Below are 26,304 nucleotides of genomic sequence, written 5' to 3' on the forward strand. Positions count from 1 at the left end.
CACTGTGGGTAATGATTGACCTTTAAATAAATAATACTTTTTAATAATAATAAGCAACCATTTGGAAAAAATATACAATTATACCCATATCTTACATCTACCACGAAAATAAAATCCAAATGGACCTGGGATCAAAATAGAAATAATTAAGCCATACAAGTACTTAGAAAAAAGCATGGATGAATTCCATTTTAAACTGGATTTCTAACTATTATTAAAAAGATTCAAATGCAATTAATAAAAAGATTGATAATTTTTATTATAAACAAAAAATTGTGCATGGTAAAAAATACTATAAACAAAAATCAAAAGGTATCTGATAAATGATGAAAAATATTTGTAACATAGTCTATAATGGATGAAGAATTAATATTTCTAATATGTAAAGAACTCTTAAAAATTAGATGAAGAAAAAGAAATCTCTATAAAAATCAGAAAAAATAATAACAATTTATAATAGAGAAAAAGATAGAGGTTCCTTAAATATATAAAAACTATTCAAGCTTACTTACAATTAGATAAGTATAATTTAAAACAACCCTGAGATATCATTTCTCTCCTATCACACTGGAAAAAGTTTAAAAGTGTGATAATATACACTGTTACTGAAGTGGTGGGAAAAAAGATCTTCTTTCATACATTGTGGGTGGCAGTGGAAACTGGTATAATCCCTCTAGAGGGGTATTTGGCAATTCCTAGCAAAACTACATTTATCATTTGACCAAGAAACTCTAATTCTAAGAATTTATCCTGAAGCTACACCTCCAACAATGTGGAAATACACACATACAACGCTAGTTACTCATTGCAGTACCGATTTTATTGCAAAATATTGGAAACAAGCTACAGAGTAGTTAAATTGACTATGGTATATTCACACTGGGTTATTACACAGCCATGAGGAAGATGTCTATGAACTAATATCTAGAGATGTCCAGTATTTATTGTCAAGGAAAAGAGTAAAGCATGAAGCATATCTACGTGTAAGAAAAGAGGGGATATCAGAAGATAAACATGTATCTACCCAGTTGTGCAAAAGGAAATACAGGAACGTTAAACTATAAACTATATGATTGGTTACTTACAGAGGGTATGTAGGAACAAGGTGGAAAGAATGAGAAAAATAAAATCAGGGAAGAAAAATGAATAAAGCGCATATGGCTTTTGTATTAGCCCATTCTCACGTTGCTCATAAAGACATACCTGAAACTGGGTAATTTATAAAGAAAGAAAAGTTTTATGGATTCACAGTTCCACATGGCTGGGAAGGCCTCACAATCATGACAGACAGGGAAAGGGATGTTTTAGATGGTGGCAGGCAAGAGAGAATGAAAACTAAGTGAAAGGAGTTTCCCCTTATAAAACCATCAGATCTTGTGAGACTTATTCACTACCACAAGAAGAGTATGGGGGAAACCACCTCCCATGATTCAGTGATCTCCCACTGGGTCCCTCCCATAACACATGGGAATTATGGGAGCTACAATTCAAAATGAGATTCGGGTGGAGACACAGCCAAACCACATCATGTTTTATATAGTTCTGATGCTTGAAAACCTGATCATGCTTCACATAGTCAAATATAAATAATGAAAAATGTAATATAAAATGAAGGGAATGGGAAAATGGAAAAGCAAAGAACTGACCTAAGTAACTTTGGAAGATAATGTTTTAACTGTAACCTGTAAGCTAAAGGTAATAACCATATGCAATTACTATACTCTTAATATTCTTTTCCTACAGGGGTGTGGGTTAGCAATTCTAAAATTTTTTATGTGTATATCAGAACTGGGCAAAAAAGTAAATGTATTTGTGGATAAAAGCCTGTTTTTTCACTGACGGGAAAGGAAGTAAATAAGAAAAGAGAAAGGCTTGAAGGAACTCTGTAGTAGTTGATTGGAATTGGAGGTATAAGTATAAACTTGTTTTAAAACTATTACTATGGAGTGATTAATATAGAAATATAGATAAACACATAAGCATATGTGTATATATATGTTCATGTGTGTATATTTCATGTGTATACACACACACACACACATATATATATATATTTCCTAGCTCTGTAGGATAGGGCCTAGAAGCAAGACACCTCAGTAGCAATGAGCATATCTAGCACCCAGATTTTGGCTTCTAAATACTATTTTCCAGTTAAAGGAACCAGGGCTCCTTGGAAAAACTCTTGATTCTGGGGCCAGGTTAAGGAAAATACACAATGATGCTGGGATATCTCGTGCTGTCAGAAAGTCAGAAAATGCTAAAAAATGATTATGGCATGTTGGATAGATAGAGATACCAACATTAAAGAGCTCCCAATGGCCAAATATAGGATAGTTGGGTTAACAAAATAAATGATAGTATAGTTTATGATCTATAAGTTAAAATAAATATCTATGAGTCCACACTGATATAAATAAATAAATAGGTAAATGAAGGAGAAGAGATAGCTTTTCCTGACAATAGAATTCCCATACTAAATATAGAAAGAATGGTAGAAATAAGACCTTGTGAAGATGGCAGATAGGAGGTAGGACTAGCTTGCAGCTCACACTCAGATGGACAGAGCAGCATGTGGAGACTCACATCATGAACTTTTGCTCCAAGAACTACTGCAGAAACATACCAAGAAAGCCAAAAGAATCCACAGACCCTTTGATGGAATTGGATCACCGCTGCAGGCTCCCTGAGACCCCAGAAACCTGTGAGTCAGCTTGGATTCTCAGCAGAGAGGCCCATGGTCTGAGGCAAGTTCTCAGCCTGGTCACTGGCTGCCTGGAAATAGACGCGAGGCTTAGTGGGGCACGGTGGGAGTGAGTCAGGCCTCTAGGACTGTGGGCTGCATTTGGGAGAGGGGTGAGGCCTGTGACTGTTGACTTTCCCCCACTTCCCTGGTGACCTGTGTGACTCAGCATAGGTAGCCATAATCCTCTCCTTGGGAATATAACTCCATCGGACAGGGAACCACGCCCCCATCCCCCACAGCAGCTACAGCAAGCCCTGCCCAAGGAGAGCTTGAGCTCAGACATGCCTATCCCTGCTGCCACCTGGTGGTCTTCCTCTACCTGCCTTGGTAGTCGAAGGCAAAAGCACTGATCTCTTGGGAGCTCTATGGTCCTGCTCACCACCTGAGAAACCTGAATACTTAACCAGGTGTCCCTAGGGCAAGTTTACATCCTCCCTATAGGGCTGCAGCTGATGCACTCTTGAAAATGTCACTTCCTGGCTGAAGGCCAACCAACACAAAACCAGCACACTAAACAAAAACACGACCAAAGGCCCTCACAGAGTCCACTTCACACCCCTGCTACTTCCACCGGAGCAGTTGCTGGTATCCGTGTCTGCAAGATCTGAAGATGATCACATCACAGGACTCTTTGCAGACACTCCCCAGTACCAGACTGGAGTCCAGTTGCTCTGCTGGGTGGCTAGACCCAGAAGAGCAAAAACAATCACTACAGTTTGGCTCTCTGGAAGCCCCATTCCCAGGGGAAGAAGGAGAACACCATATCAAGGGATCACCCCATGGGACAAAAGAACCTGAACAGCAGCCCTTGAATTCTAGATCTTCCCTCTGACATAGTCTGCCCGAATGAGAAGGAACCAGAAAAACAATTCTGGTAATATGACAGAACAAGTTTCTTTAACACCCTGAAAAGATCATACCAGCTCACCAGCAGTAGATCCAAACCAAGACAAAATTTTGGAATTTCCAGAAAAACAATTGAGGTCAATTATTAAGCTAATCAAGGAGGCACCAGAGAAAAGTGAAGTCCAACTTCAAGAAATCAAAAACATGATATAGGATATGAAAGGAAAATTCTTCAGTGAAATAGAAAGCATAAATAAAAAACAATCACAACTTCTGGAAATCCAGGACACACTCAGAGAAATGCAAAATGCACTGGAAGGTCTCAGCAATAGAATTGAACAAGCAGAAGAAAATACTTCAGAGCTCAAAGACAGGCTTTTGAATTAACCAAATCCATCAAAGATAAAGAAAAAAGAATTTTAAAAAATGTACAAAGCCTACAAGAAGTTTGGGACTATGTTAAACATCCAAACCTAAGAACAAATTGGGTTCCTGAGGAAAAAGAGAAATCTGAAAACTTGAAAAACATATTTGAGGGAATAATCCAGGAAAACCTCCCTGGTCTTGCTAGACATCTAGACATCCAAATACAAGAAAGTCAAAGAGCACCTGGGAAATTCACTGCAAAAAGATCATCTCCTAGGAACATAGTCATCAGGTTACCGAAAGTCAAGACAAAGGAAATACTCTTAAAAGCTGTGAGGCAAAAGCAACAGGTAACATATAAAGGAAAACTTATCAGAGTAACAGCAGATTTCTCAGCAGAAATCTACAACCTAGAAGAGATTGGGGTCCTACTTTTAGCCTCCTTAAACAAAACAATCATCATCCAAGAATTTTGTATCCAGTGAAATTAAGCCTCATAAATGAAGGAAAGACACAGTCTTTCTTCAGACAAACAAATGCTGAGAGAATTTTCCACTACCAAGCCAGAACTACAAGAACTGCTAACAGGAGCTCTAACTATTGAAACCAATCCTCAAAATACACCAAAACAGAACCCCCTAAAAGCATAAATCTCCTAGGACCTATATAACAATAACACAATGAAAAAAACCAAGGTATTCAGGCAACAAATATCATGATTAATAGAATAGTACCTCACATCTCAATACTAACATTGAATGTAAATTGTCCAAATGTTCCACTAAAAAGATACAGAATGGCAGAGTGGATAAGAGTTCACTGACCAAGTTTCTGCCATCTTCAGGAGACTCGCCTAACACATAAGGATTCACATGGACACCAAAAGTGAGCAAGAGTAGCTATTCTTACATCAGACAAAGCAAACTGTAAAGTAACATCAGTTTAAAAAGACAAAGAGGAACATTATACAACGATAAAGAACTAGTCCAACAGGAAAATATCATAATTCTAAATATACATGCACCTAACACTGGAGCTCCCAAATTTATAAAACTATTACTGCTAGACCTAAGAAATGAGATAGATGGCAGCACAATAATAGTGGGGGACTTTAATACTCCACAGACAGCGCTAGACAGGTCATCAAGATGGGAAGTCAACAAAGAAACAATGAACTTAAACTATATCCTAGAACAAATGGACTTAACAGATATTTACAAAACATTCTACCTAATAAGTGCAGAATATACATTCTATTCATCGGTACATGGAACATTCTCCAAGATAGACCATATGATAGGCCACAAAACAAGTCTCAGTAAATTTAGGAAAATTAACATTATATTAAGTACTCTCTCAGACCACAGTGGAATAAAATTGGAAATCAACTCCAAAAGGAAGCCTAAAAACCATGCAAATACATGGAAATTAAATAACCTGCTCCTGAATTACTATTGGGTCAAAAATGAAATCAAGATGGAAATTTAAAAATTCTTTGAACTGAATGAGAATAGTGACAAAACCTAACAAAACCTCTGGGATACAGCAAAAGTGGTGCTGAGAGAAAAGTTCATAGTATTAAATACCTACATCAAAAATTCTGAAAGAACACAAATAGACAATATGAGGTCACACCTCATGGAACTGGTGAAACAAGAACAATTCAAACCCAACCCCAGCAGAAGGAAAGAAATAACAAATATCAGAGCAGAACTAAATGAAATTGAAACAAACAAACAAAATTAATACAAAAGATAAATTAAACAAATAGGTGGTTCTTTGAAAAGATAAATAAAATCTGTAGACCATTAGTGAGATTTATCAAGAAGAGAGAAGATCCAAATAAGCTCAATTACAAATGAAATGGGAAATATTACAGCTGATACCACAGAAATACAGAAGATTATTCAAGGCTACTATGAATGCCTTTATGCACATAAACTAGATAACCTAGAGGAGATGAATAAATTCCCTGAACTATACAGCCCTTCTAGATTAAACCAGAAAGATATAGAATCTTTAAACAGACCAAACAAGCAGCAAGATTAAAATAGTAATTAAAAATTTGCCAACCAAAAAAAGTCCAGGACCAGATGAATTCCAACTGAAGTCTATCAGATCTCCAAAGAAAAATTGGTACCAATCCTATTGACACTATTCCAAAAGATAGAGGAAGAGAGAATTCTTCCTAAATCATTCTACGAAGCCAGTATCATTCTAATACCAACACCAGGGAAGGACATTATAAATAAAGAAAACTATGGACTAGTATCCCTGATGAACATAGATGCAAAAATCCTCAACAAAATACTAGCTAACTGAATTCAACAGCATATCAAAAAGAGAATCCACCATGATCAAGTGGGTTTCATACCAGGAATGCAGGAATGGTTTAACATACATAAGTCCGTAAATGTAATACACCACATAAACAGAATTAAAAACAAAAATCACATAATCATCTCAATAGATGCAGAAAAAGCATTTGACAAAATCCAGCATCTCTTTATGATTAAAACCCTCAGCAAAATCAGCATATTAGGGACATATCCTAACGTAATAAAAGCCATCTATGACAAATCCACAGCCAACATTATACTGAACAGGGAAAAGTAGAAAGCATACCCCCGAGACATGGAACAAGACAAGGATGCCCACTTTCATCACTTCTATTTAACATAGAAGTCCTAGCCAAGCAATCAGACAAGAGAAAGGAAAAAAGAGCAAATTGGCACAGAGGAAGTCAAGCTGTTGCTGTTTGCAATGATCCTGGAAAACCCTAACGACTCATCTAAAAAGCTCCTAGAACTGGTAAATAAATCCTGCAAAGTTTCAGGATACAAATTAATGTACACAAATCAGTAGCTCTGCTATACACCAACAGCAACCAAGCTGAGAATCAAACCTAGAACTCAACTCCTTTCACAACAGCTGCAAAAACAATAAAATACTGAGAGGTGAAAGAAAAGAAAAGCTACCAAAAACTGCTGAAAGAGATCATAGATGACACAAGCAAATGGAAACACATCCCATGCTCATGTATGGGTAGAATCAATTTTGTGAAAATGACCATATGGCCAAAGGAAATCTACAAATTCAACGCAATTCCCATCAAAACACCACCATCATTCCTTCACAGAACTAGAAAAACAGTCCTAAAATTCTTGTGGAACCAAAAAAGAGCCCACATAGCCAAAGCAAGACTAAGCAAAGAGAACAAATCTGGAGGCATTACACTTCCAAAATTCAAACTATATTACAAGGGCATAGTCACCAAAATAGCATGGTACTGGTATAAAAATAGACACATAGACCAATGGAACAAAATAGGGAACCCAGAAATAAAACCAAATACTTATAGTCAACTCATCTTCGACAAAGAAAACAAAAACATAAAGTGGGGAAAAGATACCCCATTCAACAAATGGTGCTGGGATAATTGGCAAGCCACATGTAGAAGAAAGAAACTGGATCCGCATCTTTCACCTTATACAAAAATCAACTTAAGATGGATCAAGACTTAAATTTAAGACCTGAAGCCATAAATATTCTATAGGATAAAATTGGCAAAACCCTTCTAGACATTGGGTTAGGCAAAGTCTTAATGACCAAGAACCCAAAAGCAAATGCAACAAAAATAAAGATAAATAGATGGGACTTAAGTAAGCTAAAAAGCTTCTGCACAGTGAAAGAAACAATCAGCAGAGTTAACAGACAAGCCACAGCATGGGAAAAAATCTTCACAATCTATACATCAGACAAAAGAGTGATATCTAGAATCTACAAAGAACTCAAATAGGTCATCAAGGAAAAAACAAACAATCTCACCAAAAAGCGGGCTAAGGATATGAATAGACAATTCTCAAAAGAGGATATACAAATGGCCAGAAGCACATAGAAAAATGCTCAACATCACCAATGATCAGGGAAATGCAAATCAAAATCACAATGTGATACCACCTCACATTTGCAAGAATGGCCATAATTTAAAAAAATAGATGTTGACAGGAATGTGGTAAACAAACACTTTTACACTGTTAGTGGTAATGTAAACTAGTACAACCACTATAGAAAACGGTGTGGAGATTCCTTGAAGAACTAAAAGTGATATACCATTTGATCCAGCAATCTCACTAGAAGGTATCTACCCAGAGGAAAATAAGTCATTATACGAAAAAGATACTTGCACATGCATGTTTATCACAGCAGAATTTGTAATCTCAAAAATATGGAACCAGCCCCAAAGCCCATCAATCAATGAGCTGATAAAGAAATTGTAGTATATATATATATACATGGAATACTACTCAGCCATAAAAAGGAACAAAATGATGGCATTCACAGCAACCTGCATGGAATTAGAGACTATTGTTCTATGTGAAGCAACTCAGGAATGAAAAATCAAACATCATATGTTCTCATTCATATGTGTGAGTTAAGCCATGAGGATGCAAAGGTGTAAGAATGATACATTGGACTTCGGACGCTCAGTGGAAAGGGTCGGGGCTAGCTAGGGATAAAAGACTACACATTGGGTACAGTGTACACTACTCGGGTGATGGGTGCACCAAAATCTCAGAAATCACCACTAAAGAACTTATTCATGTAGCCAAATACCACCTGTTCCCTAAAAACCTATTGAAATAAAAAAAATATAAATAAAATGTGTTTATGTGCATCAGGAATCATGTATAAAAACGTTTATCACCACATTATTCATAATATACAAAGAATGAAACAAAAAGAAGAATGGTAGAAATAGAAAATTACCATCACATAATAATTGTTGCAGGTAAGATTCATCAGTGCATGCTAAAGTTAGTGGGCAAGTTGTGATATGAAGCATAATATCTTCATAACCTCAAAATGTCTCTCCACAATACACTTAAAAATTACAAGGGGTGAAAATAGGAACTTTACATAGAGAAATCTGGCAGACACCAATTTTATGAAGGGATCAAAATTCACATCACCATCATAAGATGTATCAACATTATGTCCCTTTTGATACCATCATAAGATGTATCAACATCATGTACCTTTTGCTATGATGCACTAGAAAAGACAAACATCACTTTTGTGACATTCTTGTCTTTAATTATATCAATTGAAAAATAAGACAATTACTAATTGAGGGGTATTCCAAAAACAAAAAACAAAATTGGCCAGTAGTCTTCAAAAGAGTAAATGTCATGTGAAACAAAGAAAGACTGAGAAGCTGTTACAAATTGGAGGTAAGGAGACATAAAAACAAATATGATCTATCATCAGGGATTAGATCCAGAACCAGAAAGAGGACAATTGGTAAAACTGAAATAAAATTTAGAGATTAGTTATTAATTTCTTGATAATTGCATTATACAGTGTAACGTTTACATTAGTGGAAACTGAATTAAGATATATTGAAACTCTGTACTATTTTTTTGCAGCTGTTTTGTAGGTCATGTATTAGTTCACAATAAAAAGTTTAAAAAATGTAGTGAGTTCCTAGTCACTTGAGTTCAAGTAGAGAGTAACCAAGAAGAGATTTAAGCCACAGCTGGGTCATTTCAGTACACAATCTTTTAGGTTTCTTAAGCCAGGAGACTTTTATGAGAAGATTAACAGAATTCTTAGCTAACAGATAAATTATATGATTCCACACAAGCTTTGATCCGATGCTAATTCCCTTGAATTTGTAGAACGTGAGCAGTTAGAGCTATTTTCCTCATTGCAGCAAATGATGCATGCTGTGAAGATCACAAAATGTACTATGAAATATCTGAAGTAGTTTAGAATAAAATTCCCTTAGGTTCAAATTCCAAGATCTTATATACTTGAGAACAAATTTATATTCATGGATGAATTTTCAGCCACACTTCAAAGAGCCACTCTAAACTATACCAGATAATGACACAAAGAGCTGAAACAATTAAATTGAGGTTAAAGTTATGCTGTTAAGTGGAGAAAAGCAGAGCCCATGCACTACATGCAGCAGGCCTTTTTTTGGTTTGTTTGTTTTTGTCAAAAGTAAAAATATATGCATAGAAAACAGCCTGATATTTTATACAACGAAATGTAAACAGTGGTTAACTCTGGGTAGGTGGAAGTGAGTTTTTTCTTTGCTTAACAGCAATTTCTAGATTTTCTACAATAATTGTATGTTAGTTTAATAATTACAAAAACAATAAAGTTTATACTTTTAAAAAACTAGGCAGTGTAGCAAATTTTCAAGTTTCTGAACAGCAGGTTATAAACTAAGCACTTCAAACAAATGGATGTAGTCAAAAGTAAAGTATATTCCAGATGATCATTTTTGTTAAGATGACCGGGTGGAGGCTATAAATAGGTTTTAAGTGGATTTTTTTCTAGTATGGTCATTTCAGTTAAAATGTCAGAAATTACTCACAGACAAGTTTAGGCATCTTCATTTTAAGCTAATAATATCACAGAAAACAGCAATACACTGTTCTTGTTTTTTAAATAGTTTATTTTTTAAAGTGAAAAGAAAAGATGCACAGTTTTTAGGAAGAGGAAAGAGATATGTGTATTGAGTATTTTCTTCCAGGTTTATACTTTATGGGTCATATATTAAATAGAAAGGATTAATTTTGCCCTGCACTTCAAACTCATGCGCATTCTCTAGCCATTAGAATCTAAAGCAGCACTTTAAAATTTTTAATGTGCACATTAGCCCACTGGGGGATTTTGATTCTGTAGGTCTGAGGTGGGACCTTGGTTTGCACAGAAATCATCTGGAAGCTTATTAGGAATGGAGAATCTTGGATCCCATCTCATATCTAATCAATCAAAATCTGCATTTTAATAAGATACCCATTTGACTTGTATGTACATTAAAACTTGAGAAGCTCTGATCTAAAGAACTCAAAATAGCCTAGCTGGCTTTTGGATTCTGTAGTTTCCTATGAAAATTACTTAAATAAATAATAATATTTAAAAAATACTATGGAAACCAATGCTGCTACTAAACTCTGTTAACAACTGACACAACATAACTTTAGAAAACTATTTTTAGGCAGCTAAAACATTTTCCTTAAAATGAAAATAAAATTTCCTTGATTCTCAGGCGACTGTAAAATTAGTTCTTGTTGGCTTTATTTATCCCTTAAGCTAAGTGGTTATGTAGTAAATTTAAACACAATTACCTCCCCCTGCTGTCTCTCATTTGAGAGGGAATATTTCAGAATCTGTTTTTAAAACATCCAACTTGCACCTTACAGATCCTATAATGATAGGATTGTAAATAGATTAAAAGTTTCAGGATATCTATGTTTTTGATTCACAAAAATAAATGAGTGAGTTTCTGGAACTCTAAAACAAAACATTAAAAGGAAAGAAAATGGAATCCAGGGTAATTTTATGAACTTAGTATTAAAAGAGAAAATAGAGTGATCACCCACAAGCCAGTCAATTATTTTATAAGTCCAATTTTCTTTATTCATAGATGACAAAATTTGGGGTTCTAGAAAATTATCATTTCATATCAGAAAGAGTCATACCGGTGGCTATAACGTTAAGACTTTCTCACTAAAAAACTCTGACATTTCTGACTGTTCCTTCTGAACTTTCAAAATGGTAAACTGCTTAGATTTCTACATATTAGGGGTTCAGAAAGAAGTAATTGTGTGGCCAGGTTAAAATTGAATTTTAGTCTTATGAATACCTTCAATTCTTGTAAATTTTATGGGATCACATTTAAATCTACTGAAGCCATTCTAATCCCATAATTTCTACACCTTAACCTTGAAGTGATGATATTCTCACTCCTACCAGGACTTCCAAGAAAATATTCTGAGAACTGTTAAAATAAACTTCTAAAAAAAGAGCATATTGTGGAAATAAAGGAGAACTCACTAAATATGTTTAAAATCAAATCTGCTTTTTAAAAAATCCTGAGAACACATACTATTAAATGTAGTACCATTAGATACAAACTGGTAAATGTTTGAAAGTACAACCATAAAATAATCTAAAGAAGTAGTGTTTTTATAGAGTAACTGCAGTGTCTACAACACACTTTAATGCATCACTATATAAGATACGTATGTTAACATTGCTTTGAGAGCAAAAAACAGCACTGGGAAGAAAAATATAAAAATGAAAGTCCTTTCTAAGTCATCATTCACTTCCATGTAATATTTGCTGCTGAAGAAAAGGGTAAGAATTAAAAGCTGTTTTGGTCTTAGGAAAAGTTCTCATAAGGTTTTCAGTCCTAAATGTGCTTTTGCTAGCATTTTAAATTACAATGTGAACATTTTAAAATTTGTGATTTAAAATGTTTTGTAGAATTTTGTAAAACTTTTTTAATTTAAAAATTTGTATTTGTATTTAAGGCTAACCTTAAAAACCACAGGTACTTTTACTAAGGGAAGGTTATACAAAAAATGTCAGTCTGTGGTTTAGGATTTCTTCCTGTTGTTTTAAAATTTACGATAGTATTTTATTTAATTTTTATTAGTCCCTGGAAATAAAAGGTTTTACCTTTCCAGAATATTGTATTATCCATCTTTTACCACTAATCATTATTTTTCATAGCGACCATTTCAGAGAAGTTTCCTGAAAGACTTGATCATCACAGTTGTTTAAATTCTATATTTAACAAGTCAATATTTATAGCTGAAAGATATCTGGATTGATCAAAGTTTTATACTTTACATAAATCATTTTAATTTTTGATTTAAAGAAGATTGTGGGTAAGTTGTTCTTCATCATTCTCCCAGGACAATGTACTTATGTGCAAGCAGTGTCTGATTCTTTAACATTTCTAGTTATAGTTATTTGACTCTACTTTCCAAACTATAACCAATGCTTTTAAATGACGGCGTTAAGTTGTGGTATTTTACATAATAATTCCCACGGTTTTGATGAAATAAATAAGAAAATTAAGCTACTTAGTAACGTTAAATGAACAAAAGTAGGCCCCAGAAGACTATATATAGCACGATACCATCTTTAGAAGGCTCAAAATTAGCAAAGCTAAACAATATAGTATGTTAGAAATACATGCATTTGTGATAGAAGAATACAACAAAAAATATGAGTAAGATTCAAGATAGCTGTAATCCGTAAGGGGTAATCACGAGGATGATATAGGTGACTAGCACAGAAGGTAGTTACGAGTTATTGGGATGCACACACACACACACGCACACACACAAGCGTGCTTCATTATGAATATAACTTAACAATTTCTAAGTGCAAGACTAAGAGGTTTAGATTATTCAGGAGCAAATTGGCGATGAAAATGTTGGAATTCCCCCTTAGCTAGGTAAACACATTTTTTCTAAACATATGGAGCGTTGTGGTCTTTGGCCTCTAACTTTTACTGTATTATTTAATTTATAACAAACATTTAGTGATATTTTCCTTTGATTTCTAATCTCTAAACAATATGCACAATTGTCTCTTCTTATAATATATTTTATACACCTTATTTTACTATTAAACTCACTTTTAAAACAATGGTGTCAGGAGACTAGTAGTTTTATTTAATCAGTGAGAAAAAATAAAATCTCAAATTTATTCTGCTTATATTTATAGTTGGTGTTATATGATCATACTTTTGATCAATGAATACATTATTTGTAGCAGTGTATTTCTAAAATAATGCTTTCGATTCCAGAGATTAGGTGCATGTAGATTCTGATTTCCATTAACTCATGTAGAAAAAAGACTCCTTTTTCCTAGGAAATCAATAGGTGGAAAGCAAGGGCAACTTAATTATCACATATGAGAGCTTGGGGAAAGAAAAAATCTCATATAAGTACCACATTGCCATTTCAATAAATAAGAAGGATCCCTCACCATTTTAGGAAGGCTGAAATCTAGGAAAGGATGAGAAATTCAAGTGAAAATTCTTTTAGTTTTATAAAATATTATAAAACCATTCTTCCATATTTAAGGAGATGGAACATTCATAAGGGCTTGCAAATGCTCACGAGAATGTATTCTGGAATAATTTTTTTCTGCTGGGTACTGGAGGGATTAGTTCTAGTAAGACTGATAGGCAAGCTGCTTAATATAGTTTCAACAGAACAACACTTCTCACCGCTAGTTGTGTAAATATTTGCCTTTACATGAAAAAATAAAACTTACCTTGGAGACTTAAGAGATACCTTTGGAATGGAGGAGGGAAAAATGAAATCTACAAATTAAATTAATTTGAACCATGAGTTCTGAGAATCTAATCTGAATTTATGCAGGTTACTTGAGGTTAAAAAAGAATGCCCTACCCTTCTTAAAGAGCCTGTTTAACTCTTCCTATTATAAAATGTATAGATTTTAAACTGATTAAAAGAATTAAAAAGTCCTTCAAAATAAACTTTGAAATAAAATTAAATATCATGGAAATTAATTGAGGCAAGTGAAGTTAATGTTGGACTTGATTGAATAAAATAAACACCTGATAATATTTTTCATGACTATCATATTTAGTATCACTTTTAATTTAACAGCAAGAACGACTTTTACTGTACCTGACGAGGGGTTCTTTCTGATTTACTCCTACACCACTCCCAGTCTGAAAGATCTGGCTTCTGACTCTCTTCATGAGACAGTCTTCTTTCTGGCCCTTCAAAAAAGGTAGTTTCTTCATAGTTAATATCACCTCCTGTTTTGTCAGAAAACGCACCCTTTTTGTTGTTGGAATCCTGTTTAGCTTCTGTAATATCAGTATTTGTGCATTTGTTGATGCCGCTTTGTGTGGAGCTGTCCAGAGAGGGTGTGGTGCTGATTTCTACTTTTATAACGTTGAAGATGTTACGGTTGTCTCTCTGAGGGTCTTTTGTAGTTTCACACTCAGAGTTCATCAGGTTGTGATAGAATATGGAATTTTCATCATCATCACAGTAATCTTCATGTGCTATTTTATAAATCCCATAAATTTTTTGGAATGATAGATTGAATTCAAAGCCTTTTCTCTTGACTGAGTAAAAATAAAAACAACAGTTTATGGCTAGTAAGTAGATAAAAACAACATTGGATATATATCGCAATTAAAAATAGAAAGTGCATTCAACTGATTATTATAAATTTTAAAACTATCTTCATTTACTTTTTGTCAATTATGCAAAGAAATTGTGCCTCACAAAATTATCTTATCACCCTGTGCCTAATTTTTCTCATTTTACACAATGAGGGTCTTGAAATATATACAATCTTAAAAACTCTTTCAGTCTCTAAAGAAGCCTTACATAACAAAAACTTAGCTATACATTAGGAAATTCTCCAATACATTGTTTTAGCTTTTCTTAGTCTAGCAATTATTTCGCACATTTCCTTGTATTTTGGGATAAGATATATTATTTATTAATTTTATTTTGCTAGAAATTATTAAGTAGCCTTAATATTATGTTAGTTATTCAGCTAAGAATACCACCAATAAATATAACTTCTTTAAATATTTTGGTATATAATTTTTTGTCATTTATATGTCTATAAATGCATACATTAAAAATCAGACCATGCTGCTAAACAGCTTTTAAATTTTAAAAAATAACACGTACATTTCTGATACAAATAAATGTGAAACAAACTGTAAAAAATTAGATGGATTAATTTTTTTGTAAATTGAAGCACTTTACAATGTCTATAAAGCTGATTATTACAAGAAGAGTTTAGCAGGAATGCATAAAACTTTTTATGATTTAAATCAGGTGAAATATGGTGATATAATAATTATAGTACTATTGGTGGAGTGATGCAAGGTCTTAGAATAAAAAGCAAGAAAGTGACAGAAAGTGATACAATTTTTATGTTGAATGTGACTAAATGCTAGATAAGTTTTATAGATTAAGAATGAAATTATATCAAGGTGGTAGACAAGATATAATTTAATGTTTTTGCTTTTATCTGTCAAAACATGGTTTGTTTCAAACAAATTTTCTACTTTGATAGCTCTGTGTTTTATACTGAGACATTTAGCTGTCTTTGGCAGAAAAAACATATGAAAAGCTATAATCTTTCTATGGAAAAAATAAGTAAAATTTGATTCATTTTGCAATATACCCTAGTGTCATTCATACACTGATTCTATTACTGAAATGTTTCTCAGAATCTAAGATTTATAAACCAATTCTGTTGACTGAAAAATAGAATTTATTAGTATCATTCATTGTTGTTTGAGCTAGAACACAAACAAGAACAAGTTTGATCCAAAGAAGAAATAAAAGTAGAAACAGATGTTCATATTTTATATACTGTCTCATTTATATTTTTACTGACCTTTTCTAGTAACATAGTCAAGTAAAATTAAGTTATGCTGTTTAACTGCTTTAAGAATGTGAAAGGCGAAGGAACTAAAAGGATGTTTAAATTATTGATGGGTTTCTATTTTTCTCCAAGAAAGATATAAAGTGACAAATTGTCATTTCAAGGCCATTAAGAAAACAAATGCTATCATAAAATCCCAATTTTGTGATATAACATGATAAAATTGATGTCTATGACTATAATTTTATTAGTTGCACATTGTAATCTCAAATATATAAAGCAAAAATGAGTAATGTTTTTGAAGGAGTGTGCAGAATGTGTTAAAGGAGACTCCACCTCCATGTCACAAGGGAAAAGGGGCAGTGTAAGGTAGGCTGTGAAGAGAAGGGAGGATTATCAAGAGACCATGATGTGATAGAACATTCTGAGGCCATTTTGCATTTGTCGGTTATCTCATTTAACACACCAACAACCCTACATAGTAAAAAACTTATTGATTCTATTTTACACTGGAGAAAACAGGGGGTGACAGACAAAAGCTACTGAAGATTACTTACAGGTAAAATGATAGGAATTTAAAGCTAGCTGTTTTCAGAATTGGAGTTATTTGCCTTTATTTGAAATTGCTTTCTTGCTGATCAGACCCATGAAAGAATTATGTTAGTGGAAGAAGAGTTACACAATGTGCTGTTTTTAAGTCAGAGGAAATACAATAATTATGAAGTATAATCAATGGTAACATTTCCTGTTAGTGACTTATCACTTAAATGGCAAATTCTGCCTGAAGTAACTAATGTACCTGAGATACTTAACTTGAGATAATAGGTTATAACAATATCATAAAGTTGACAATGTAAGATGAGAGGCTGGTTGTAAGGGGGTGAATCCCTATAAAAATACATTGAAACAACATAGTTAATAATCAAAATTATGTTGAAGAAAATACGAGAATCAGAGTCAAAACTAATCACTTTTAAGTTCTTTGAGGGTAAAGACTAGGTCTTTTTTTTTAATGAACCAAAAATATAAAATAAAAAGTATCTATGGGGCCAGTTAGGTAACATTAATTATTAACAAAGGCAAATGGGAAAGTTCTTCCTTCATCTAAAGGAGGATTCTTGGCTCCAGCCAGTTGTGGGGAGATTAGGGGTTGTGTTGTCAATAATTCTAATTTTTCAGACAAACCAGGTTCATAGATTTGATATAAAATATCTTGATCTTAAAATTTCAGTCCGTAATTAAAATTAGTTATAAGTAACTATAAAAATTGGTTAAAAACCAGATCTTTGAACCAAATTCAGCTCATGGGTCATGGGTTGGGAATTTCTGTTCCTTATTGAACATGCAGCACAGTGCTAGACACATAGTGACCTTTTCCTTAATAAATATTTATTTATTGAGTGAGCGAATGAATGAATGAATGAATGAAGCAACCTGTAAGAACCATGCTTGGTGTGATAGGAATGGATTGTTAGGTTAGCCTTGACTCAGTGATGCTAGCTGAATAAAATATGATTTCAAAAAAATGGTATCTTTATAATATTGATTTATTTATAGAAGGAAGGCCTTGACAGTGCTACAGTTCCTGACTCCTACTTTTATATCACTAAAAAAATTACATAGTTGAGATTTTTTAAAAACTTTTTTCGTATTTCGTGTGTGTGTCTGTGAAAGTCAGAGATCTTTCATTGATTAATACTTTGCACGAAACTTAAAAGCCATCAGAATATTGTCCAGTATCTTTTGAAATTTATACTAAACATCTTAAAAATAAATATAATTTTTTGTTCTTAAAAGCAAAATCCTTATTCTTCCAAAATCCTTGATAAAACATGAATTAGCTCTAGTCTTCTGCTTTTAATCACATCTTGCCAGTTATAATTTTAGATGTGAGTAATTACATCAACTTATAAAAACAAATCATTCTTCAGAGTAATGTCACTTACCAGATACTATCATTTTGTCAAAAAAAAAATACCAAAAATCTGTTTTTTATACAATGTGTTTGACGTTTAGCTGTTTAATTAAAAAAAAATCATGTCAGGCAAACAAAATGAGTCTGAAAGCCATATCCAACCAGTATGTCTACCGCCTGAGACCTCTATGTTAAAATCATTTGAGGAAAAAACAAAAACAAAAACAAAACAACAACAACAACAAAAACACCTTTGAGACACTAGTAGTACAGATTCTTGTTGGAAACAGGAGAGGATTATTATTTCTGCAAATTATTTTCCACTGCTCACATTCATTTTCTGGTTGCACATCTTTCAGTTCCAATTTAGTGAAGTTGAGATGTATAATTATATTTACATCTTCAACATTAACCTATGATAAATATGTTAGGAAAAAAAATCTTCTCTCCCTTGCTTCTGAAGTTCACTGACTGATAAAGGATGTAAAGAGAGGGAATCTTAGTTTGTTATGGACAAAAAGTTTAAACATAAAACTCGAACCATCGAAGAATTAAGATACTCTAGCTGATCAAACACCTGGCCCACCTAAGCATGTGCTACCTTTGGGGTTTTAAAATTTTGTTGTGTTACACTATCAATAGGAAAATTGATGGTGGCTTCTCAGACAGTAGAAACACATCATTGTTATTGTCAGAATTTTCTGATATCACAGCCTGAATCATAAGAGGGAAATGGAGCCATTTGAACATTAAGCATCTTAAACTAAAGTTTCTCACAATGTTTTATTTGTGAAGCCATGCTTCTTTTTCATAAGCCTTCATATTTCAATTCCTTCTTTGGGATTTTAAAATAAACACAAATAAAAGCAATGCTAATTTTAGAAAAAAATGTTATTTTGATCTTGAAAGACATATTTTTAATTTCAAACCTGTGATATGAGTGTGACTGTTGATTCTGCTAGCCTGCCGTAAGACTCTTCTGTCTGTGCAGTACAGAAAGCAGAATATTTCATAGGTCATTTACAAGAATAAGTCTGTTATTTGCTTTGTTTTCAGCTCTGAGATGGGTGGTCCCCACTTTTAAAAATGACTGCCTTCAACCAATTCATTAAGACTTTTCATTTTCACTGGCACTAGACTCATCCCTCTCATAATTTTAGATCTTGTAAGACTGGGCTGGTTCACTAGTTTAGTGGCAAAGTGATAAGATTTATTAGAATGTTAGAGTTTTGAGGTTTGTGAATTGTTTCCTTTATGTTATATGTTTTTATAAGTGGCCCATAAGGGTTTATTATTAATTTTCTCTGTCACTGTTGCTCTGGATATTAATCTTTAGAGACACATCATTATTATAAGTTCTAAGGTTATTTTGAAGACAAATGCATCTGCCATCTACTATTAATAAAACTTAATGGCATTCTTAACAATAAAAAATTTTCTTGTCATTTGAAAAATATCTAGACATTCTAAATTTTAAATGCCATCACTATGACAAAGGAAAAGTGGCCAGTTCATGGCTAATTATATAAAATAACTTTGTTGTTGAACTGATTGCAGAGTATACTTTGATATCCTCTAGATTTTGCAACCCTAAATAAAATAGCCTGAGATAGACAGTTTTTATTTAATCTTCATCTCTGTTAAAGAATAATATACTTGCATACTCTGAGCAAAGGACAATTAATAGGACAGTTAATGCAGCATACACTAATGCATTCTCAGATTTATTAAGTGATAGAATATCCTATATTCTGTCTGGAATAATACAATAATAATACAATAATACAATAATCTCCTTTTTCTTCCTGGCAGAGTCAAAATATACAGCTCATTCCTCAACACTTTTCCTGTCTTAGCATATGGGAACAATTACACTGTAGGGAGTTCTGGAAGGGACCCTGCTTTCTACTCTCATTCTAGGGGTACTCTTCAGAACACAGAATCTTCTTTAAGTAAATAACTTGGCTAGATTCATACATGAATACGTAATAACAAACCGTCACTTGTGTCTCTTTTTTGAAACTGAGAGTTTTGTTTGTTTTTATGTTTGGACCAGGGCATGTGTGTGTCTGTGTGTGTGGGTGTGAGAGAGAGAGGCCTACACTTACAATTTGTTTTGGAACTGTTTTCAAGCACTCTAATTCCTTACTCTGAAAACTTTCCAAAACCCTGGAAGAATACCAGCAGTAAAACAACAAAAATGCATTTCTTTACTGTTCCATTGCATAATAATGTTATAATGTAATGAGTTTTCAACTCCTTTCAGAGGGTTAATAATCCTTTTTCAAATGCAAGCTTCTTATAGCATTGCTGCATCTCATTCTAGACTTGGGAGGGGAATATATTTTCTATTCTGGACTAAGAACTGTGGTGAATGTATCATCTAAGTGCCTTTGTTGACATGGTGTGCTGAATGAATTCTAGTCTTTCCTTTTTTTTTCTACCTAAAATAATTATTCAGTGCCACAAGCACTTCATGGGGTTTTTCAAAACCAGCTGCATTTAAAATCTACCCCCAAACTGTTGTAGTGATTGTTTCATATTATAATTTCTTCTCACTATTTACCACTTACATTTATCCTTGGACTCTCCATCCCCTATTGAGGCAACTTTGTTAATAGACCACTTTTCTAAAAGTCACTGAATGCATATTTCTGCCAATCACTGCAGTGTTGAGGACTTACTTTTTTTCCCATCGGATGCCACTGCATATGCGTTCTGCCTGCAGTTGATGATGCAGCCACAGGGCAAGTGGGTCCAGCGTTTGGACAAGACAAACACTGGGGTTACAGTGGTGGCCAGCAGGGTAAGTAGAAAGCTGAATGTCTCCAAGGGAAGGCTCTGAAACCCCACGACGTTCTGGACCATCATGTGCATCTGCAAGGGCAAGAGAACTTCAGACCTAACCTAAAATTATACTTTATACTTCTCAAGCCTTCTCCCACACACGCTGCCTCAGTTCCCTTTCCAGTTCCTTCTCCTGATGGACAGCGGGGACCTCTGCTGCGGAGCTGGCTCCCTGTCCTTGGTGATGGGCTCCTGGGAAAGGCGGGGCGCACCCCCAGGGTTGGGAGGGGTTTCAGCTTTTGAGTGCCGGGTCTGCGCCCGCTGTCTATTCAAGACTCCACCAGAAAGGCACACAGTCTACAACGTGGAGGACGCTAGCTGGGAAACAGGCGTCCGTGAAACTCGCATCTGATTCTCCGAATGGCCTTTGTCGCCTCCCTGGACCCTCACCTCCGCCCATGCGCACTCGTCACAGCGGGGCGCCACTCTGCCACCTCTTAATCGGCTTCCTCCTGGAAGGAGGAACAAAAGCCTGTTTTGTCCCCTGTCTTCTCCCTCCACAACTGATCTCTCCTCCCCTCTATCCTGCCCTGCTGGAGATGGGCGTCGTCCTCACTAGGCGGAAATGGAACGGCGAGAAAGGGATGACAGAAGGTTGAGGGGGAAAAAACCTTTTAATTCCCTCTCTCCTTTTCTGAATACTCTCAGATTTTGCTGTGTGAGACAATATCCTTGGCCACCACCGATATGGAAAACTAAGTCGCTCGCTACGGAAAGCGATCCCCACGCCCCTGACTTTTGAAAGGAAAAGCATGTAGTAGTAAAGGTTTCGCAGCCAACTAGCCCTCTCCGGAACTGCCTTCTAAGTGCATCTCTAAAACCCAGCGAGATACACTTGGAAGCGGACTTCACTGTGTCTCTTGGTGACTCCCCAAACCGGCGACGCCGGTCCCAACATTCATTTACACTGTCTGGCACACACACTCGCGCTTTGTGAGCAACTGCACTTTTACCATCATGGGCAGCCAAAGGACGACTTTTGTAAGCGCTAGGATCAAAGCGAAGCGCTTCTGCGCTACGCTCACGGTGAAGCTCCTGGTGCCATAGAGAGTACCCCGGTTCTCACGCCTGCAGGCTTCAGCCCCAGCGGCAGCGGGCGCACCCGGTCCGAACACGGTGTCCGAGCTCGGGGAGCATCCCCCAGAGCGCCGCAGACTCGGGCCCGGAGCATCCTCTGGGGACAGGGAAACCACTCTCCCCGCAGTGGGAGGGGTCCCAGGAATTGAAGCTCCGCGGGTAATTTCCTGGTAGTTGGCGTGGAGTCTCGGCGGCTCCTCCGAACACAGCAATCGGTGAGTGAGAGGGACTGAGAGGCCCAAGAGGAGTCCGAAGGCCAAAGCGTACACGGTAGAGAGGAGCAGCACGTAGGAGCTGGAGCAGTCCACCAGGCAGCCCCAGGGCGTGCGCACGAAGGCGCCCCAGCCGCACAGCGGGAGCGCCGAGAGCAGCAGACTGGCTGTCCACACGGTCAGCGCCACGCCGAGCACCTGGCCCGATCTTCTGGAGGCTGTCTGGCTCCCCACACCTCTGTGCATCGTATAAAAGTTGTAAGAGACTAGGAGAGTCGCCTTCAAGTTGCTAGAGAGGCCCTGGCATAAATACAATAAGGCAGAGGTGGTGCACAGAAATTGGAAGTAACTGGGGACCTCGTTTGGCCACTGCAAAAACATGAAGATGGTCACCGACAGGACGCTCATGAGATCATCCACAGACCAGGAAGCCACAAGCATGGACACAACAGTTCTGTTCTGCATTGTCAGCAGGGAAATTAGTGAATAAATGCTGCCCACCAAGGCTGCAAAAGTCATGAGACATGTCAAGCAAAAAAGATAGATATTCAGAGTTCCTGGCGGATTTAAAAGGTCCGTAGAATTATGATTCTCTTTCCACAGGCTAGAGTCATTTGTTGATAAGTTACTGAGAAATAAAGACATTGTCCTTGGTCAATATTTAATTTCCCTTATCAATGAGTCTGATAATTTTCTCAAAAGAAAGACCGGTTGCTGCAAATCAGATTTCATTCCTCCTACCAAGCTCCCCTCTAGATGTTCTCCTGGTCAGTCCTGCAGGAAATGGTCAGGCATGTCTCCTTTAGATCTGACTCAAGCTATATTTAAAAATTAGGTTCCATTTGAAGCATAAAAAAATAAAACCCCGAACAAACAACTTTTCAACATTCCAATTAAAAACAAAGCAAAAACTCCTTCCCACCATCAAGTTTCAGAAAAAAAAAAAAAAAAAAAAAAAAAACCAAACCAAAACAAAACAAAAAAACAAAAACAAACAAACTCTTCAGGTACATTGAAAACCAATGATGTCTGGATCCTTTGGGGTCCTTCTTATGAAGCAAAGCAGCTTGTAGCTTGAGATAATCAAACTCTGTTCACTTTTAAGAGCAGTAAAATGATGCATCTGGTTCCAGAGCTGGATTCAAAGGCAGGAGATTGTCAGGTAGGTTTCAGCTTTGAAGGCAGAGAGAGAGAGAGAGAGAGAGAGGGCACGCGCGAGCCAGTCAGAGGGAGCTTGTGCACAGAATCCCATTTGAACCGTTGTGTTCTTCAATCAGCCTGTGATCCTCGGAGCTGCAGGAAGGAGGAGTCAGCTCCAAGCAGGAGAGAAGCAGGAAAGAAAGGGAGGGGTGTTCAGTGTATGAACAAAATGATATACGTATATCTTAGACTGCCTCTTTCAAAGCAAGAAACGGTGTCCTTGCTAAGCTTCCCCTTTGGTTTCAACATGTAAAACTAGTCCAAATACTTGCTCATGCTTGATGTGAACTACAAATATCACCTGTGAGAGGTCTAAGCTACTCCAGTAACTAAAGGACTGCTTTTATTCTTACCTAGACTTCCCGCTTCATAATCCATTGGAAAAATAATATCATCAATCCCATGTATAAGAGTAAGATGTATCAGATTTCTTTTTAAAAAAATAGTGTACTTAAGATTGTCATTATAGTCCTCATTACTCTAAATGGGATTATGCAGAATCTTTGGATAGAGTCACACTAGCTTTAGACATTTATTTATAACTATTTATTTTCTGTCAATGGCATCAAGTAAGCAGGCTGTCATTCGAATAAATGATATGTCTAAGTATCCATAAAGTCCGAAGATATTACATAGGGCCTAAAAGGAAGATCACCCTACATTTTTAACCAGAGTATTTGGGACATACAATAGTTGTATCCCTGAATGGTCAGTTTTGCAAGATGCATGATTTAGCAAAGACGTAACGAACAGAAATACTTCTGGTCCAGCATTTCCCAGGGTGCTTTAGGGCAGCATTCTTCTCAGCTCAGCCTAATGACCAGATGGCTGCATTCTCCCACATAGTGCTAGAGGTCTAAATGGAAACAGGGGAAGGGAAAGGAAACAGTTGATATGATGATTTAATAACTGGAAGTAGTAATAGGACTGCAATCATTCTTTTCATTTTAGAAATAGCCGAAGTATCATTTTGAACCTGAATCTGTTCAAGTAGAAAATGGTTGCAGTAGTCATTACCAGCCACACCCTTCAATAAACACAGCAGGTATTTCACTTATCTTGATATGTTGATTGTTTGATTTTCCCCCTCACTCAGCAAATGGAAACAAAAAAACACATGTAACAGCTAGCTCAGCACTCTAGCTCTCCCTACTGGTAGTATAGACTGTGTAGGGCTGTGTGAGTAGGAAAGGTTGGGGGTACATTCATTTTAAAATAATGTTGATTCAGAAAGCATGATGAAAAACAAATCTTATTTTTGAAGACTTCAAAGTTCCGTGACATGCCATTCTGCCTCTTCTCACAAACCTTATTCTTCCTTGCCATTGCAAAAATATTATTCTTCCATATGGTATTGAATCCTGCATTTTCAGTTAGGTTGGACAATAAGTCTCAGATTGTTAATATACAATGAATAGAAATTAATAATAGCTACTGTAGTACCATTTCAGGTCTGAGAACATTTCCCCTATTATTATTATCATTTCTGGGTTTTCCATTAAATATAAATTTGGAAAAGGGATACTTAATCACGATGTTGTACTGCTCTTTGGGCTATTACAGAAGAAACAAGAATGTTTAGCACATTTCCAAAGATTGGTAGTAGAACTGCAGCCAGGAGAGAGCTAGTAGAGATATCTGAATTTAACTTTAGACTCTGCTATTGCAGGATAGGTAACCTACGACAAAAATTCTTGTACTTTCTCTGGGTGTCTGTTTCTGTGTCTGTAAAATAAAGAGGGGTCTTAGTCCATTTTGTATTGCCAAAACAGAATAGCACAGACTGTGAAATTTATAAAGAAAAAAATATTTCTCATAGTTCTCGAGGCTTGGAAATCCAATATCAAGGTGCCAGCATCTTGCAAGGACCTTCTTGCTGCATCATCCCATGGTAGAAGGTAGAAGGGCAAGAGAGCATGAGGGAAAGAGGGAGAGAGAGAGAAAGAGGGGGCTGAACTCACTTTTTTTTTTTTTTTTTTAAAGAGCCAGGGTCTTGCTCTGTCACCCAGGTTGGAGTGCAGTGGCACCATCATAGCTCACTAAAGCCTCCAACTCCTGGGCTCAAGTGATTCTCCTGCCTCAGCCTTCCAAGTAGTTGGAACTACAGGTTTGAGCAACCATGCCCAGTTATGTTTTTTTTGTACTTTTTAGAGGCAAGGTCTCACTATGTTGCCCAGGCTGGTCTCAAACTCCTGGCCTCAAGTGATCCACACACCTCGGCCTCCTAAGGTGTTGGGATTATAGGTGTGAGCCTCTGAACATGGTCTCACTTTTATGACAAGCCCACCTTCTGCAACTAACCCACTTCTGAGGTAATGGGTACACTCGTGAGAGCAGAACCCTCGTGATTGAATCATCTCTTTTTAGGCCCCACTTTCCAAGACTCTTGCATTTGTATTAAGTTGTCAACACATGAGCTTTGGGGGACACATTCAAAGCATAGTGAGGGATTTGACTGGATTATTTTTAGAGACCTTTCTAGTTCTAAAATTAAATGATATAATTTTTAAAAGTTCAGGTTAACCTTATCTCTATTTTATTTCCTGCCTACTTTGCAATAATCAGCATTGTCATCTAATAAGAGGTGGAAGCCAGCAAGAACTAATGCTTGGGTCTGCATGATTTCTCCTTCTCTGTGATAGCATAGAGGCTCCTGTTTATATGAAGGTAGTATAAGATTCAAACAGCCTGAAATCTTGAGCCAACTGAGAGATTAAGGCTTGCTCTGGAGATCTGTATGAACCTAAAGCAAGTTTTGTATGAATGAGAGGTAAAATTTGTTGTGTAAATCATTGAATTTGTGGAGCTGACTGATAATGGATAATATCCTAGCTCATCTCAATATTGTTAGATATATTATTGCTCCCCTTTCATAGGTGAGAAAACAG

At 35.9% G+C, this 26,304-nt stretch overlaps 1 protein-coding gene across 1 annotated transcript in view; it reads right to left on the minus strand.

Annotated features, from left to right (window-relative positions):
- GPR149 (G protein-coupled receptor 149) overlaps positions 1-22,861 on the minus strand; it is a 95,643-nt gene extending 72,782 nt beyond the window's left edge. The window contains exons 1-3 of the mRNA XM_032172248.2: positions 21,881-22,861; positions 20,765-20,957; positions 14,431-14,879 (exon numbers count right to left, since the gene is read on the minus strand). Coding sequence (XP_032028139.1) covers positions 14,431-14,879; positions 20,765-20,957; positions 21,881-22,861 — 1,623 coding nt within the window. The remainder of the gene's footprint in view (positions 1-14,430; positions 14,880-20,764; positions 20,958-21,880) is intronic.
- Positions 22,862-26,304: the final 3,443 nt, after the last annotated feature.

The sequence above is a fragment of the Hylobates moloch genome, unplaced genomic scaffold, assembly GCF_009828535.3.
Source record: "Hylobates moloch isolate HMO894 unplaced genomic scaffold, HMol_V3 SCAFFOLD_13, whole genome shotgun sequence".
Lineage (NCBI taxonomy): Eukaryota > Metazoa > Chordata > Mammalia > Primates > Hylobatidae > Hylobates > Hylobates moloch.